General features: G+C 38.9%; 1 protein-coding gene across 3 annotated transcripts; it reads right to left on the reverse strand.

Annotated features, from left to right (window-relative positions):
* Positions 1-162: 162 nt before the first annotated feature.
* LOC146522761 (uncharacterized) lies at positions 163-12,708 on the reverse strand. 3 transcript variants are annotated; one of them, XM_085152052.1, is made up of 10 exons: positions 12,057-12,708; positions 10,933-10,992; positions 10,146-10,255; positions 5,968-6,106; positions 4,684-4,710; positions 3,908-3,987; positions 3,682-3,772; positions 3,477-3,584; positions 1,862-2,029; positions 163-788 (listed from the first exon to the last, which is right to left on the reverse strand). In XM_085152052.1, exons 1-10 carry the CDS (start codon positions 12,085-12,087, stop codon positions 652-654), a joined length of 951 nt encoding a protein of 316 aa, XP_085008178.1. In that variant the 5' UTR covers positions 12,088-12,708; the 3' UTR covers positions 163-651. The 3 variants fall into 3 exon arrangements, with proteins under 3 accessions (XP_085008178.1, XP_085008169.1, XP_085008159.1); XM_085152043.1 differs by having other exon boundaries at positions 163-785; positions 10,146-10,261; positions 12,057-12,706; XM_085152033.1 differs by having other exon boundaries at positions 202-788; positions 10,146-10,261; positions 12,057-12,704.
* Positions 12,709-18,896: the final 6,188 nt, after the last annotated feature.

The following is an 18,896-nucleotide window of genomic DNA, read 5'->3' on the forward strand; positions in this document are numbered from 1 at the left end:
TATGAGTACTTTGTACACACTAATTTTCCCAAAAATAATCTGACTTAAAGCCAAACATCTCTTCTGAGAAACATTTAGCCTACTTCAAAGGATGTTAGATCTGAGAGGAACTGCAGCCAATCTATACGCTCATGAAGTGATGATATTTGTAAAAAAAAAAAAAAAAAAAAAAAAAAGTTGAGGTGTTATTGCTTAGTCTAGATGTTATTTTACTTCCTTTGGTATGAAGTTTGCAGTGTAGTTAGGCAACAATAATAATAAGTCAGTTAAGTGAAGGGAAAGTTGTGATTTGGGTAAAAAGAGTTAACATTTCTTCAATCCTTCTTTTTCTTCGATGCAATTTTGGACTGCCTCCATGAGCTTCCCAAATTGCTCAGTTTCAAACAATTCAATTAAAATCAGTTTAAAGTCCTTCATATAGTCTTAGAAAAAATACTAAATGAGACCAATAAATTTGAACAAAAACATATAAAAACACAATAAGAAATCAGTTAAAGCTAGCTTCATGTTTACAGGTTGATGTTAATTCCTTGGTTGTTCACTTCACAATCCATACTAGCTTTGGGAAAAACACATGTCGTGCTCATGTCCATGTGCTACAAAAGACAGTCTCTGCCTATATGTTGATGGAAGAGGATAACATTCAAGGTGCTAAGAGGAAGAGGAGGATAAGGAGAATGGAGAGAAGGGGAAGACCGAGGAAGAACCTTCAGAAGAATTGAGGAGCTGATCGCACCATGCCGGCTCGTCCAGGTTTATTTCAACAAATGGGTCACTGGAGCAAACTGCTGTGACAGAGGACAAAGATTGGGATTGAAGAAGACAGTGGATTGCAAAATGGAAAATGCCAACTTATCTGCAAACACCTAATCACTGTGCAGCAGTAAAACATTAAAAAAGTGCCACAGAAACAGACAATGTTCACTTTTAGAGTAAAACTGATGCATCACTTCTGCAGCCAACACTTTTAAAATGCAGACATTTTCATTTAAAGCCAAATGGTCTCTACCTTCAGTTAGTCACTGACCTGTTGCTACCGTAGATCTACCTTTTGAATTTTGCATGAAGTAAAAACATTTCAGGAAAAAAGTCCACATTTGGAGGTAGGGATTGATCAGGGAGAATAATTCACATCACTCCTTACACCAGTGACCACAGTAAGAGTCTCATATACAGCTGTGGTTGGACGTTTCCATACACTCATTATCAGCATGAATGTCATGGTAAATAATATGACAAGGCTAAAGCCTATTAACTTTTTAATTGTAATCATGGTTGACTACAACTGGCAGCTTTTCTTTGCCGCATAAAACAATTTGTTTAGCAGCACTCATTGGAATAAATATAGGGGCAATCGTGGCTCAAGAGTTGGCAGTTCGTCTTGTAATCGGAAGGTGGCCGGTTTGAGCCCCGACTCCGACAGTCTCAGTCATTGTGTCCTTGGGCAAGACACTTCACCCGTTGCCTACTGGTGGTAGGCAGAGGGACCGGTGGCGCCAGTGTCCGGAGGCCTCGCCTCTGTCAGTGCGCCCCAGGGTGGCTGTGGCTACAATGTAGCTTGCCATCACCAGTGTGTGAATGGGTGGACGACTGAATGTGTAAAGTGCTTTGGGGTCCATAGGGACTAAGTAAAGCGCTATACAAATACAGGCCATTTACCATAAAGAGTTGAGCCATATGTATACAAAGAATTTCAGTGAATATTTCATGTGTTGTCTTTAGACATACATAGAAGCGAGTTATATTTTTGAGCTTCATGGTAAACTTTCTCATGCAAGTCCTGCATGATTTCTGAAAATTCAACAGAGAAATGACCGTACTGCTTTGTGTTTGTATTTGCATTATTAAAGAAAAATCTTACTTGGGTTGTTGTTGTTTTCATTCTGCTGCTCCCCAATAGCATCAAAGAAAAGGCTGGTACTGCTCGGTGGGTTGGATATCTTGTCAGCTTCATCGCTACTCAGAGAGGGAGTGGTGTTTTCAGCGGGTGAAGTCTCCACACCGTTTGCTTCTGGCTGTTCCTCAGGAGCTGAGTAGAGAGGGCAAACAGAAGACAAACAGGATTTGTAAGATAAGGTGTAACTTTCTTTAGTGCTGCATAGTTTTGGGTAATCCCTGCAATGCTAAAGATATTATTTAGTGTAGTTTAAAGCCCTTCCCACAACATACAGTACTTTTTTCAAAACATGTAATTTGCAATCTTATTTGTAATTTGTATTCTTACTGTCCAAAGAATTTTACTTTACTTCTGGGTAAAAAAATAACTTATTGATGGCAAAATATCTTGCCTTGTAGTTTAGGCTGTTTAGAAATAATGGCGTAGTGTGGAGGCATATATTCTTGGACCTCTCTGGGCCGCTTATTACAAACAGAGCATTGTTTAAATCCTACTTTAGTGTTGATGCTGATCATGAGTAAAACACAGTGTCACAAAGCTCAAATCTCTCAGTGTGGTTTCTTGTAAATGACAATGCGTTCACAGTACTTAGAGGCAAGTCATGAAGTACAAATACACAGTTACTATACCTAAGTAGAATTTTCAGGTATCTGTACTTTACTTAGTAGTAATTTAAACTTAGTAGTTTTTTAACGTTTACATTTTTAAACAACACAGAAATGACTGCAGGTGTCCCTAAGTTGCTGCGGTACTTTAGCATCTAGTTAGCCTTACACAAGTGGAGCGAGCATAAAAGTAGTAACATGATTTGTCAGGTAACTTTACATGCAGCATTTTTATCAGCTAAACAAACATCAGAAAACACAAAAACTGCTTGTGTGCAGTTTGTCTCACAGTGAGTTGTAGATAAAAATCCAGCTGCTGTATTTCACAGGAAGAGAAAAGAAAGAGAGCTAACTTCACTCAGATATAGAAAAAGATAAGAAAGACTGGACAGGAGAGGAAGAAGAGAGGTTAGATTTAAAGGTAAGGACTGCTGATTTAAAGCTCACATGTAAGTCATTGTGTTGTTAAATCAGATATTGGGTCTGTACATATGACATTATGTTTTTTTCATAGTGTGAAACGTGCTCAAAATCAAACTGAGGCAGACTAACTGTTGCAGGTTAGTGCAGGATAAACGGGTTAGTTTGCTGTACTGTGATGGATTTAAAGTATAGAACAGAGTGTGACTGGTGCACATTGGTTGTGGTTTCATGCTCAGAGTTTGGTTACATCAAGTGTAGCAGTGGTTCTATAATACTTTTCTAATCTACCTGAGGACTCAAAGTGTTTTTTAGGACTATAATTAACCAATATGTGTTCCTAGTAGCGAAACAGTAGTAGAATTTCTCAGATGTGTTCTATTGAGATCTGGTGAATATGAAAATTCTAGTGCTATTATGATGGCCATGAAGGACATGAAGGATTTTCGCGTGCTCGTCAAAAATAAAATTTATAGTCCGGAGCTTTACATATTATTCACTTGAAAATTTTAAAACTTTTTCTTTGAGAACTGAAAAACAGTTTCATTTTGTACCGTTCTCTCCAGTGGAGTCCTTTTCCTCCGACTGTAGACTCGTGCCATTAGCGACCGGTGGAGGTGAAAGGTCATCGGTGGCTTCAATATCTTTAGGTACCGGTCGCTCTGAGATGTGACACACATACAAACACCAAAGCAAACTCATTAGGATCACCTTAAGTGCAGACATGTATATATAAAATGTAATTCCACAGAAACACACCCAGATCATCCAGGTAGACTGGCTCAAAGGTGCCAGTGGGCTGGTTGAGATGACCAACAGGATTTGGACGCTGGAGGTCAAATGAATATGTCTGCACAAACAAACAAAAAAGCAAGCAAGATACTAATAAGCGAACATGATGTGTGTGTACCTGTTTTAATTGTAATATAATAAGCAAAGGCTAAGCACACAGAAAACAATTTCTACTTCCATTTCTTTTTCTTACCCTGGAGGCTCTCCTCAAGAGGTAGAGGATGATACACAGAATTATAATCACTATGATGATAAGCGCCAGGACAACATAACCTAGAGACAAAGATAAGCAGAGCTGTTTTAAAAGAAGTGGTAATAACATTGGGACCACCCAAGAAAGGGAATGGGCTCTAAAAATTAATATTATGTTGTTAAACTCCTTAGAACATCACTTAAAACATATATAAAAGTATTTAAAAATGTGAAAGTAGAATTGTAGAGAAATTACAGTGTCAATTTCTTGTCATGTAATCAGCATTGCAACCACAGGGGGACACTAGCATTTTTTATGGTTGATTTTTTTTAGTCCCACCAAGTAAGAAAAACTAAAAGGTGTCTCGCCCAGGCAGCAAACATATTTGAGCCAAATCTAGCCTACTTTTGGCACTGGCCATTGTTCTGTGTGGAATGTCGTGTCAAAACTTGCATTTGGTGGAACTGTGGCTGAGTAGTGGTAACCAGGCACATCCTGAGTAAGTGCTGCCAGTCACAACCCAAGGCAGCTCACAGGAAACCACTGATATGTGCCAAAAATCCGTTAACATCTAAAAAATTTCACTGTTTTGTTTTTTGTTTTGTTTTTTTAAATATAGATTCTAGATCCTACTTATTACCACTGAAACAACTGGCCACTGAAGTTTTAAGAAGTTCACTTCAACATTAGTGTCCATTTGGACAGTTGAAAATGATAGCAGAATAAAACAGACAGATGTTTAAATACATAATAGATAATATAATAAAGATTCTTACCTGCAGACGAGCCAGCTGAAGGGGGTGCTAAAAGAAACAAACAGCAGGCTCAGTAATTCAGCTAAAGTCAGTTTATGTTTTTTTTTATAATAGAAAAGTGTAGCAAATTCACTTTATAGGTAAAAGCGTAGCATATATCTGAATATTTAAATTACAAGAGGATGAGCATTTGTTTTTTCTTTAGTTAATTTGCAACATTTACAAGTGACTTTCCTTTTAGCAGACACTATTTAAGCATAGTGATTCAATTTAAGTCAGTAACTCCTTTCCATCTATCCATATGTCCTGTTAGTATCCATGTGATTACTATTCAGAAGCTGCTTTTAAAAAAAAAAATTAAGGATTATTTTGGTTTAATATCCCAAAGAATCGGTTAAGGTGTTCCACAAGGATCAGTACTGGGCCCCTTTTAATACTTGTTTGTTTACAATTTTATTACAATGATACTTTTATATCTACTACTTACGTACTTTTCTATCTACCCCTCACCAGGTCTGCCTTTGTTTTAGTCCTGTCTATAGGAAATACCCTAAAGCCTGCAAATTAAAATACCCTGAACTTTGGTTAGATTGCAGGCTGTCCAACAAAGTTCAAACTGAACTTGGAGTGTATTTCTCTTTTCAATAGAACGATATGTTTTTCTCTCTACTATACATTAAAATTACTTTTTATAATCCACAACAACAACTATCTAGCTAATGACCAAGTTTAAATAAAGCAATGAACCCATTTCTATTTCATGTTGACTTTGTGATTTCCAAACATATTTCTGCTGATATGTTGCTTCTTTTGGATTATTTATAATGTGACTAACCCCTATTCGAAATCTTAGTTAAATTTATTATTTTAATTGTCTTTAAAATGATAGATAAAGATGTTTTACATGTTACATGTTTGTTTCGAGCACTAAGCATCTATATATCATTTTAGATACAAGAGATCAAAAGTCAAGCAGAAACGTATCCTTCTGCTTGACAATATGGCTCAAATGATTAACCTGAATTGATATTTAAGTCCTAATTTTAAAAAAGAAAGAGGAAAAAAAGGGGTACAAGTGTGCTGCTTTGTGGTCCTTTTATGTGATACGGTGACGTGCCACTCGCTTGTGTCTGAATATTCAGTTTGACGGTGTGTTAGAATAGGGTGAGAGTGTTTGAGTGGTTGTGTCTGCAGCCTGCTTACAGCTACAGAGCGTGTGAGCCTGCGAGTGTTGTGGTTTGATGCACAGGAAGACAACTTGGGGCGCAGAACTTGTGCATGCGCTTTCTGAATATGTGATGGTACCTGTAGTTCCTGAGCTGGTACTTGGTGTCGTTTGAGTCATTTTACCACCACGGTCTGCTCCTCCTTGTGTGACTATGCTGGTAGTCTCTTTCGTTGGTACATTAGTACTTGTTAGATTAGTAGCCACTGTGCCTCGAGGCTGTGAAGAGTAACAAACATCCTTTGGTTTGAAACATTTCATCCTGTAATCTGCCTGATTTCTGTTTCACTCACTGAATATGAAGGCATCTGACTCTGTACAGCAGTAGTTTCTGATTCAAAAGGCTTCCTGTGAGGAGTCTTTGTAGTTCAAGTGAGTTATTTTTTGATGTGGGAAGCCATGTCTATAGACTGTGAATAAAAAAAATAAAGGTGCCACCGTGGTATCACCCAGTGGTTTTAGAAGTCTTATTTCGAAGGCTGTTGAAAGTTGAAAGCTTTTCTAGGCGCCATCTTGTTTTTTTGAAATTTGACGTCACCATTGAAGGATGAGTCTGGATGTGAAACCGAGCTCACTGCATACTCGTGCAGAAGCAACAACCTAATTCATACACTCCTTTCTCATCTATTTTACTCAAATTAGACTATAAATTTAAAAAAGGACAACATGTTGAGTCCAATATGACTTTAAACAAGCATCAGAGACCATAAACTCCTCAGGAAAGCATTTACAGAAGTAACAAATCAAATGAGAAATATCAAGAAAGTCGTTCTCTATTAGTACCACACAACAACCGCCTTAAGAGGACTTTAAACATGCTTTAAACATGCTTTAGTCTATTGTGTAGAGAGAAAAAAACGTGTTGTTGTCATTGGTATCAACTAATTTATTTACAAATGAATTTATTAATGTATTATTTGCCAATTTTTTTTGCTAGACTAAACACTGATGTATGTCTGTCATATGTGACCTGCTTAGATTACATGATATTTTTTTTTTAATGAAATGATAATGAAAATGATACAGAAGAGGAAAAATCCCCAAATAATAATTTCACTGAATATAAAAATCATTGACAATCAGCAGATCATTTAATTTACCATTTTTTTAAGGTTCAAACTGTCAAATTTTGCATGTTTCATAAAAACAGAAAGTTTTCCTCTCAACAGTGACCTACCCTTGATGTGCTTCATTCCTGTAAAAAGAAGACCCTCAAGCTGAAGCTTAACTGAATAATTAGTCATTTTATTCTGGTTTCGTTATAAAATACAGGCTCATTCAAAGACAAAAAATTAGGCCATTCATCTGCAGGCTAACTTCAACCTAAGCTGTATTTTACCATGGCAGCAATCAGGGACATGTGATTTTTTTCTGCAGCAGAACAAGAGGGAAATGTAGTATGCGCGGCTTGCTAATACTGTTTTGGTATTAGTATAGAGAAGGGGCAGGTTGTTTAGAGACCACAGTAACCAACTGGAAATATTCAGCCGTCAGGAAACCCAGTTCAGTACCTGAGCTCTACTACAGATTATTAGCAATAATTAGGGGTGGGAATTTAACTCGTTAATTGCAATTAATTAGTTTGATAACGCGTTAAACAAAAATAACACATTTAATCGCACTTTGAATTTTGAACTTTTTTCATTGCACAATTTCCTGTTATACCAACACTGATGCACACATCAGAGCCACAGAATCAGAAGAAATTGTGTTGCTAGGACTGATTGGAGGCAAATTTCATTTCAAAAGACTACTCAAGGGAAGCCTTGGTAAAAGCATGGTTTTGTACAAAGTGTGCAAAAAGGAGTTTGCATACCACCGAAGCACTTCAACCTTATGGTACCATCTAAATGCAAAACATGTTGCAGCCAGCACAGAAACTGTGGGAGCTGTTAGCGCTAGCGGTCCAAGTACCAACAAAAGGTGTCGGCAGCCCAAACGTCAGGCTTCAGGACCAATATTAGTAAGTCAACAAACTTTGGATGGATTGCTCTGGACTGTAGACCACTATCAGTGGTAGAAGATAGAGTGTTAGAAAATGTGCTACAGTTAGCGTCAGGTGATCCAACTTTCCAACTGCTATGGCGAAAGACTATTTTAAGTAAAATTCAACAGCTTTTTGACATTGATAAACAAGCAATTACAGACCGCCCTGCTAATACGGAGGAACTACACCAGGAACAAACCAGACTGGGGCAACAGAAAGAGCCACTCACACAGGATGTTTCCACACTGTGGAATTCAGCGCTGGATATGGTTTCTCGTCTACTAAAGAATCAAGAGGCTGTTTTTACTGCTTTAGACAAACAAAAGCACAAGCTAGGCATTTTGACTCCATCAGAGCTGGTAAAACTCCAAAAGCTGCCGACTGTCCTTGAGCCATGCAGGTAAATAAAACTATTTTTAACAGTTTCTTCAAAAAGCCCTATAGTTACAGTTATTATGTGGATAAATAATGAATTTCTTGAACTGTCTACTACCGGTTTGTGATTGAGCTTCTTGGAGGTGAGATATGTCTCATGTTCAGTGGTTTTACCTGTTTTCTGCCGCTTGCATCACACCATGGTCTCTGATGATGACTCAAACTACATGGTGAAATTTAAGACTGCCTTCACAAAGGATCTATCCCAACGTGTAGCTACACTCAACCATCAGTGGCTCAAGATAGCTATTGTGCTTGACCCACGCTTTAAGGATTTTACATGTCTTGCAAGGGTAGAGCGAGAAGAGGTTTGGACCAGCCTTGAGGCCCTGCTGCAGGAACAGTGTAAAAATGCCACCACAAAGGAGCCAGCAAAGACAAAGACCCTCCTCCTGTCTTCATTGTCTTCATCAGCGAGACAGACTGTCCACTGCAGTGGTGGTCCAGTCGAGCAGGGACCCACCCACAGCTGTCTGTCCTGGTATTTGATTAGTGCTGCCACTTCTGTCCCAGGTGGGAGACTGTTCTCATTTGCAGCTCACATAGTAACAAAAAAGAGAGCTGCCTTGAAAATGTGAACAGGTTAGTTTGTCTAAGTAACTGGCTGAAAGAGACCGACAGTAACCAAGCATGGAGGTATTGTGAGTCCAATGGGTTTGCTATTTTCTTGCACTAAAATGTTAGATGATCACACTGTTTTAGCCTAATGTTAAAATAATGTTGGCAAAGGTTACTCAGAGTTTAAAGGTGAAGCTGGTCAAATAACCTTTTATGTTTTTGCCTTATTTTTTAAGAAGAAAAACTGCACTTTATGTTGAAATCTGTATTACTATTATTAATTAAAGACAATACCATTTCGAAAATGTACTTAAAGTACTTAAAATAGCACTTTATTTTTAAGTCCGCCCAATTTTGGAAAGGGATATTATTTTTTTTCTATTTTTTTCTCTCCAGAAATTAAAAGTGCTTAAGTTCACAATATTCATGTCCATGTCTATTATTTGATTCTGTCGCCCACTAAAACATTTTGGATTAAAAAAAAACATTTGCCCTTTGGGGCAAATTTTCTTGTGTGATTAAATGCAGTTAATCAGATTAATTAATTACAAAGCCTCCAGTTAATTAGATTAATTTTTTTAATCAAGTCCCACCCCTAGTAATACTAACTTACTACTATGAGCTTTGGCAAATTAAAAAAATAATTTAACTTTTGGTATCCTACCTTGACTTGGGTGTTGTAATTAATTATTTACATTTTAAAAGGAATTAAACAAAGCTATGAAATTGGTGTGCTCAGTGTTATTCATCCTTTGCTGAACTGTTGTATTTTTCTTCATCAGTAGCTGAAAATAACTATTTGGGATGTAAAGCTGTTGATGGAGAATCAAGTCAATGATCCAAAGATTAAACTGAATTTGTGAAAACAGAAATTGAATAATTTCTCTTTATGTTGTGTGATGATCAGAGTTGTGATTAAAGGCAGTAAACGACAGCTTGTGGTTCTCCAACTCTCTTTACGTCTGTGCAGCTACTCTGCTTTTAACTACGCAGCTTCATAGTGACAACAAGACTTCAGGAAGTGACTGCATGTTGTGCACCAGGAAATAGCTCCACCATGTAACTGTGCATAAAGCCTGAGTAGGTGGCTTTTTGCAACCAGACTGCTGTAGATGTTACTTTTTATTCCCTTCTTAAAATAAAGCCTATTTGAAGTTTATGGTCACTGAATGGATGCCAATAATGTGAACTCATAAGCATGAATTCCCAAACCAGACTTTGTCTTTTTACACTTTGAGAACCAAGATTTGCTATTTAACTTTGAGATAATTGACTTACCATACTGTTTGTTTCCTCTGCTGTAGTACTCTCGGGGTCTGTGTGATTTTGCGTCTCGTTTTCAATTCCATTTAAAACGTGTGTGGAAACGATTGAGGGGACAGGAGAAACTGTACCTGACATAAAGGAGAGACGCATAAAATGACTTTGAGGCCACAGTTAACTTCCCCCCTCTGAAAATAACACTGTAAAATAATAAACTATTACAACTCTGCAAATAATGTAGTGATATAAAAAAATAAATAGAGTGACACAGTTATGCAACAACACAAGAGCAGCAGGCTGCTTTAGAAGATAAACCAATGCAGATTTTTATGGTAGTTTAAGAAGCTACAGAGTGCTGACCAGGTTCAGGGGTTAGTGTCTAAATCTGAATAGATTTACACAATACATGAGTTGTTCTTATTACAGAGGACATTTATACTGTAGCATTGCTACTTTTTTGAGGACAAAAATACTCCAATATTCTCTACTTATCACCAGAAAGGAAATCAATATAAATAGATTTTCAGGTTATCAGATCAAGTGACTTTTATTTCTACAGCCTAATATTACATGTAAGGGTTCATAGACTTTACACGCATAAACAAAACATTAAGGACGTCAGAGAATTATTAAATTAAACATCTAAATGATCATAAATGCTTTCAAAAAGTCAGACTCTTGCTTTTTGTCATTTTCATACCACAGGTCCATCTGTATTTGGACTTGTGGTATGCAAGAACCTTGATATTCTCAGCTTGTTTTATGTTAATTAAATAATTTTCTAATTTCCAGTGGAACATACCGCTGGTTTGCACATGACTTGTACCATCTTGTCCCAGGCAAATAGGAGAAACTGCTAGAACTGAAACAAAGAGAGAGAATGAGCAACAGATAAACATGAGGTTAAAAATGAGCCAGTTAGTCATGGAAAGAGATCAAATTAAATATAAACATCTGAAATTGCCTCAGGACGCAGACTGTGGGTGTGCAACATGATTCTACACTTTACCCTAACAAGTAAATGTCACCCAGATTCTGTGGCTAGCCGGCGTGAGATACACAAACCAACTAAACATGCACATTTACGGTCACTTGTTTGACAAAGCACGCTTGTTAACTGCTGCTGCAAATACGTGTGAAAAACAGAACAGCTGGTGTGAAAATGAGAGCAGAGAATGGTGAGAAAAGCAGGACAGGAGATATATCATTTTAAATCGTATCAATCAGTCAGTTACAAAATTTCAGTCACTCTGCACTCTGACCTTTGACCTCTCTACCAAAGTTCCTCTGTAAGCCTGCAAACCATATCTGTATATTACATTGTTATATGTACTGTCCTAATTTATAGTAATTACAGCAACCAAAACACTTTCATGTTTACAGGGGCATTCACGTTTTTTGTGGTTGACAAATTTAAATTTGTAGCAAGACAAATAATTCAAATAATTATAGCTAAAGAGAAAAGCCTCATGTTGAATTAATACATTCTGCTAATCTGTTGATATTTGCATTGATTTGCACAAAAAGCAGATTCAAAGAAGGGCGTGCATATGGCGAGATTCGTGTGCTCCCAGATTACTTCCTGGATATGTCATGCTTCTCGAGTCCCTGAATGACGCTGAAATGTAATCAAATGCATGCAAGTGCAGATTTAAGAGCAAATCAAGGCTTTCCTTGTGTTGGTCAAAGAAAGGTTTGATGTGGAGTAAAAACTCGAGTCTCCTGCAGCGTCTGACCATAAAAACAATCTGAACGTTGCCCTTGAAAGCTTCTGAGTTTTTGAGCGCGCACAAGGACCCCGATCGCAAGCTTTTCTGTTCCCTTTTAATTTTATTTTTAACTTACCACAAATTCAAACTTCCTCTAGCGAGATAATAGAGCGTGAAATCAGAAATGAAACCTGTGTGACAGTTGAGTTAAACTCACCGAGGAAGCAGACACGGCTCCACAGCTTCATGGTGGTGGTGAATTTACTTTTCTCTCTCTCTCCTACTCACTGAGATTTTAGCCACTTAAAGTTGATGTATGACCATCAACAGGACTGGTGAGTTTCCTTCTTTGTTTTTTCCTTATTTTGTCCCTTTTAAAGCGATCCTCTTCTTCTGATGCTGCTCTCGCTCCTTAGCTATGAGCTTTCTGCTTGCCGCTTTCTCTCTCTCTTCCTCTCTCTCACCCTCTCCTCCCGCCCTCACTGTGTCTCTTGTCACTCAGTGCCTGTTTCATTTGTGCTCAGTGCTCTATGCTTGTTCTGTTAATGCACGCTACACAACCTAAAGCATGCTGAAAACAGGGCGGTCGATTGATGTGGGCCCTTTATTTCGAAGAATCTTAAAGCTTTGTACCTTCAGCCAACAACTTTAGGATGAAGCTGAACCTGGACTGTGGGTTACAACCTATGACCCGGCATCAGTTTTGGGTTAGTCGCTGGTCCTTGAGTTGCAGGCTGGGATTATAATCTCTGTAATAATAATAACCAGGTGAAAACACTGAAAAAAGGAGAGCATCAGATTAGATGCATGCTTACATGCTGTTTTTCTTCACTCTTTTTGTGTCTACTTCTCTTTTTCTCCACCTGCTGCAGTCTACCCTAACCCCCCCCCCCCCCCCCCCCCACACTTATTTCTCAACATCTCAACCCACTGTTCTCGCTCTCATATTCTCTATATGATCTGCATGTATCTCCACCCTCTCATGTTTCCCTCGCTCTCAGGAACTGAGTCATCGACCACAGGCACAGGATGCTAGCTCAGTTTTGGCCTCTCACCTCAGAAACACATCGGCAGGACCTCGTTAATGTTAATTTTCACTGGTTTAAAGCCACGACACACCATATAGCATTTAAAAAAGTGCTTACACAAACTACAGAAAGGGAAATTATTGCCTAAAGTGTATGAAATCCAGCTTTTGGTGCATTGGATGCTTTAAATTTGCAGCTTTTGTCCCATTTTTTTAAGCACAGTCTCAATGTTTTGTCTCAAGCGTTTTGTGGCTTACAATAGTTTTCAACTTGCGTGTCTTGTCACATTTCGCACAGTGATTCTCATGTGATGCCTAATGTTAACCACACGAGGGAGAAGTTACACAAAACTACAGCACAGACATCACTGATGTTGCAAAGATGACACTGATGAAGGATCGCAACAATATGAGAGGCAGAGCAAGATCAAGATCAGTAATTTCAGATGAAATTTGAGCCGCTGTGTTAAACATGGTTTAAACATGTCAGGTCGGGTCTTGGACTCCATCTCTCTGGGAACATCTCAGCCCCCCACCCCCCAGGTGTGGGGGCCTATCTTCCCTCACCACACTCCCTGGCGGTGGCTGATGCCCTTGGTCAGGCCCCTTCTGGGGGTCGGGGCACCCTTGGCAGGGCCACCCCCCAAGTATCCCTGCTTGGACTCTCGCACTCTAGGGGGCCTCTGGATGTCTGGGGCCTGGATCTCCACCATACCTGCTTCATGCCCTGGGGGGCAGGGCTATGACTCCCCACACCCTCTAGCAGATAGTTGCATGGAGAAACCTTTTGAGGTTGTGACAGCAGGTGTACACACGGGTGCTCACAGAAAAACACTATATCTTCCTTGGCTGCTGCCTCAAAGCATACTGTGCACTGTCGGTCTTGTGGGCTGTTCAGTAACATTCAGTATTTATTATTTACTGTTACTCTACTTACCTTGGTTGTTGCTGTGGTCTCCCTACTGTGTTGTTCTCTTTTTGCTTGTTTTCTTTTTTCTTTTTTGTTCCAACAGGTGATCCGGAGGATTATTTTTTTAGTGTCTTCGCTCACTGACCCTCATCCCCTCTGTTTTTCTTTCTTTCCCTTTCCTATCCCCCATTCATGTCTGCCCAGTCTCTAATAACTTAAAATAAATAAATTATTATTAATGGACCAATATACCAATATAAAGCCATAATGACCCACTTGGAAAAACAAATCCGCTGGGCATCTTTTTTGGCCTTCAGACAATAATTCTGATTGCTAAAGTACCAAACAAAACAAGCAAAAAAAAGAAAACAAAAAAGAAATGTACAGACACAGTGTCTCACAGTATAATGTAATCATATTGTAAATGGACTGCTGCTTTTCCTCTCTAACTAACTGCACACTCAAAGTGCTTTCAGTACATTCACCCAATTATGCCCATTTAGTGACTTCTAAACCAAAACACCTTGTCTTAACACACACGCACTGCAAGGATACGTTACCATGCATGCCGTGTAATTTGATAAACGACCCACTATACCTCTTCCTGAGCCACAACTGTCCCCAGGAAACAGATGCAGTCATGACTGGGTATTTGAGGAGGAAACTGAAAGATTAAAAACGGTACATCTTGTCAGCTCGCTTTCATTTTCAGCAACATTTGAAATCTTAAAAATATTCTTAATAACAATACTGTGTCATTGATATAAGGAAGTAATATCATTAGCCTGAAACACTGCCCAGCCGCCTTTTTATACACAATTGACAAAAATAATAAGATATTTATTAAAGAAGTGACTTGTTTTTTATTTAATTTATTTAATTTTTGACTTCTAACCTTGATGTTGCCCCTGTCAGAGGGGCAACATCAATGTTAGAAGAAGCTTCAGTTCATTCACTAAAACCCCCAAAACTCCCCGCTCTCCTTCCATGGCAGTTTTTCATTTTGGGGCAACAGATCAAAACATCACAACAGAGAGTTTGAAGTCAAGGCTTCATGAGGTTGTGGTTAATGTTGGTTGCCAATTGCTGTTGCTGGTGCTGTTCTTCCCATCTATTCCCACCTACCCCCCATTTACCTTGATTTCTTAAATAACCATTTCAAACTATTTACAGACCAATCAGCTGTTCTTCATTCAATAAGATGCCACACAAATTGTTTGTGCCACTCCAACAAAATAATTTCTGTCGACTATAAAGAAGAACATCACAGCCTGATACCTGCAGGTCTGACAGCAGCAGGTGTATCACTCCTGTTTCTGCCTGGAGACAGCAGTCGCCTCATTGTTCTGACACACAACACAAAACTATCCACAACACTACACACTAACTACACAAGACAACACATTAACTACACACTGCAAACATGCTAAACGTCACAAATCTCTCACATCTCAAAACTTGCTCTGTCTCTTTTTCTGCTGTCCCTCTCTCTCTCTCTCGCCGTCACTCCTAAAACTTCCCCTGTTGTTTTTTTGTTTTTTGTTTTGCTCATAAGCAGAGAGTGCTTGCTAGCGCTGTCCTTAGACAGTAAACGTGACGAAACTATTGAGGAAAAAACACAGTGTTTATATTGCTTATCATGACTCTGGTTTTACGTGGCCTATCAACACAATTTAAAAACTGGTATATATCACCTTGGTACTTTGTCTTTAAGTGGTCGTGTGATTGACTTACCACAACTACTTTATTCTTCCTCAGTCAAACAGCAGCACTCATGCGATTGTTTTGCCCCCTTAGCTCCAGGTGTTGTGCTAGACCAGACCTTCCCAAAGTGTGGGGCCCGCCCCCTAGAGGGCGCGCAGAACCATTGCAGGAGGGGGCCGCGGTATGAAAAGAAAAAAAAAACAAAAACAGTGCTTGGATACTGCTAGCATAATGGACAGGTTTTTTGTGTTTGGGCTCCAACACAAACGCAAAGCAGGAGATGAAGCATCGCTGAATATGTTTCCAAACCAACTTCATTCTAAGCCAAAGACTAGAAAATATGGTGAAGCATATCTTCCCTTTGGCTTCACCTGCACAAGTGCCAAGGTAGGTCTCCCCTGCAGAATTGGTTTCCCTTCGTCGGGAGCACACGTTGGGCTCTTCAAATCACAGACAAACAGTATCCCACATTCTTGATTTTTAGTTCACAAACACTTGTTGTAATGACTAACTACTCCTGACATTTTGGAGATGTTAGCTCTTTATACAGTAAAGTTACAGCTGGGTACAAATAATATCAGGCTGATCCTGCCACAATTTGTTTGTTATCCCCATCACTGACCCCAACTAATATTACTGACAACCATCAATGAAAACAGTACTACTGGTAAGTCCGAGCTTAGCTCAAAAGTGATAAACAAGACAGCAAAGACCAAGTGAGGAATAATGCTGGAGCTGATGGAGGTGAGCCAACCAGCATGAACATGATTTCCTGCAACCAATCAGCACAAGGCGTGAGTCAGCGAGGAGAGAGCAGGTTAAAAAGAACGATAGTCAACTCAGTAACTGGGTGGTAAATATTTCAGGAGACAGAGGTGTACATAACAATGAGTAGTTATAAAAATAAATAAATCATATTATGAGACATATACAGCTGATGAGATGTAGAAAGAATATAAAGCAAACATTTTTTTTGTTGCTTTGTATGAAGAAAACCCGACAAAGTAACTAACTGAATCTCACCATGACTACATTTTAACTCTTTCTTCACTAGTTGTGAAAATGACACACATGGCCTATTTGTGGCTAGCTGACCACAGTCAGAACCTGTTGCTTCTACAGCAGCTCCCGTACACTTTGAAACCAAGAGGTTTCAGTTTGCATACTCTGAGGACCAACTCAGCTTTTGACCTTTGCCAGTCCGAGCAGATGGCACGCAAATGTCAACGAGCACTTTGTAAAGTATCACACGCATGAATCATTATTCGGATGGAAACTGTGGGGTTCAAACCCTGGACCTTTACATACCTGTGGTGACTGTACGAACTAGAAAGGCACAGTTCTGTGAGCTAACTTGAAAGTCTTGTTTGCATTTTATCAGTATTGATTTTTATTCTTTGTGAGTTATTACTGAGACTAACAGTCAACAACCAGATTCAGTATGTTCTGTTCATCCAATGGAAATTCTTGGATGAATTCTTTCAAGTCCTTTGGAAGCCCAAGCTTAAATTTACTAACTTTACCTGGGGTGATAAACACTTACCTCATAATGTAACTGACTGGGACATAGACTTTGTTCCTTTCAAATATTTTCATCAACCAGTTGCAGCAGGTGGCTGCCCCTCCCTGAGCCTGATACTGCTGATTTCTTCCTGTTAAAATGGAGTTTTTCCTCTCCACAGTCACCAAGTGCCTGTTGTCTTTATTCTCCAGTATAAACTCACTTTAGTCAACTGTTGTAGTGAACTGGAGATGTATACATAAAACTGAATCAAATGTAATCATACCAAACCCTATGAAAATTGAAACTATGTAGAAATATGGATTTATTATACTAAACCTGAACCACTTACACTCACCTGCCAATTTATTAAGCACACCTTGCTATACTGTAACTGCTTTAACCTCCTTTTTTCCTTCAGAACCGCTTTAATTTTTCATGGCACTAATAGCAACAGAGTCCTGGAATCTGTGCTGAGAGATGTTGGTTCATATTGACTTGATGGCATCACACAGTTACACATATCCATAATGAAAATCTCATGGTCCACCACATCCCAAAGGTCCTCTATTGGATTGAGATCTGATGACTGCTGAGTAATTTAAGTAGAGTAAACTTTGTGACACTGTGTGACATGGTGCATTACCCAGCTAAAAGCAGCCATCATCATTTGTATGCTGTGGTGTAGGCTGTGGCATTGAAACAATGGTGCATTGGTACCACAAACTCAAAATGTGCCACCAGCAACAGTCTGAATTGTTGACAAATTTTGTGATAGTGCATTGCTTTCATTAATTTTAGGCCAAATTCTGACCCTGTCATCTAAATGTTGCAGTATAAATTGAGTCTCATCAGACCAGGCAACATTTTTCTATCTTGTAGAAAAGCTTGCTTTAATTTCCTGTTATTAGCTGGTAGGAGTGGCATCCGGTTTGGTTACAAGCCCCTGCTAAAACCCACCTAGTTCAAGGTTCAACGTGTTGTGCATTCAGAGATGCTCTCCTGCATATCTTGGTTGTAACGAGTGGTTATTTGAGTTACTGCTGCCTTCTAATCAGCGTGAAACATTCTGGACATTCTCCTCTGAAAGGAACCACTGCTCACTGGATATTTTCTCTTTTTTAGATTATTCTCTGTAACCCTAGAGAAGGATGTGTGAAAAAATCCCAGCAGATTAGCAATACTATTTGAAATACTCAGACAGTCCATCTTAAATCAGCCCTCTTGTCCATTGTGATGCTCAGTTTGAACTTCAGCAGGTTTCTTTGACCATGTCTACATGCCTAAATCCACTGAGCTGCTGCCATGTGTTTGGCTTATTTGCAAGCACCAAACATCCAGCATGCACAGTTCTAACACTTCTGTTAGCTGAGTCTCCAAATCTCTAAACACCATGCCTTAAGGGAACACAACTATAGTTCAAGAAACTTAATGTACTTGACAAAATAAGAGAGAGGACCCATCTGACTCAGGATTCTCCCCAAAACTAAAATTAATGAACTGAACTAATACTTAAGCAGGACTGCTGGGAACTCCCAACTCAATGTGTAGCACAGATGTTACCTCTTGTATACAGTATGTGGCAAAACCCACCAATTTAATTTAAGTGCTTGCTCATAGGGGGTCATATGATCTACTGTGCAATATAAAGCGCCTTGAGGCAACTGTTGTTGTGATTTGGCGCTATATATAAATAAATAAAACTGAATTGAATTGAATTGAATTAAGCGCAATTAGAAACACAAAGAAAGCCAGATTTGTAACAAGGTACTAAAAAAACCATTTGTTGGGGCAAGTCAAAGTGTTCAGCTGAACAGGGAAATATTGTAGGCCTGCTCTTACCCTTACCCTACTCCTACCCTACTCTTCCTCTTCCTGCTCTGTTATTTTTTTATCGAACACCTGCAAAAGTCAC

This window comes from Neolamprologus multifasciatus, chromosome 3, assembly GCF_963576455.1.
Source record: "Neolamprologus multifasciatus chromosome 3, fNeoMul1.2, whole genome shotgun sequence".
NCBI lineage: Eukaryota > Metazoa > Chordata > Actinopteri > Cichliformes > Cichlidae > Neolamprologus > Neolamprologus multifasciatus.

Coding starts and splice junctions, on each gene's coding strand:
- LOC146522761 (XM_085152033.1), bottom strand. CDS start 12,087: ATGAAGCTGTGGAGCCGTGTCTGCTTCCTCG. Junction 6,107..10,145: donor CAGAGGAAACAAACAGTATG/GTAAGTCAATTA, acceptor TACTCTTCACAG/CCTCGAGGCACAGTGGCTAC. Junction 789..1,861: donor TGAAAACAACAACAACCCAA/GTAAGATTTTTC, acceptor CCTCTGTCACAG/CAGTTTGCTCCAGTGACCCA.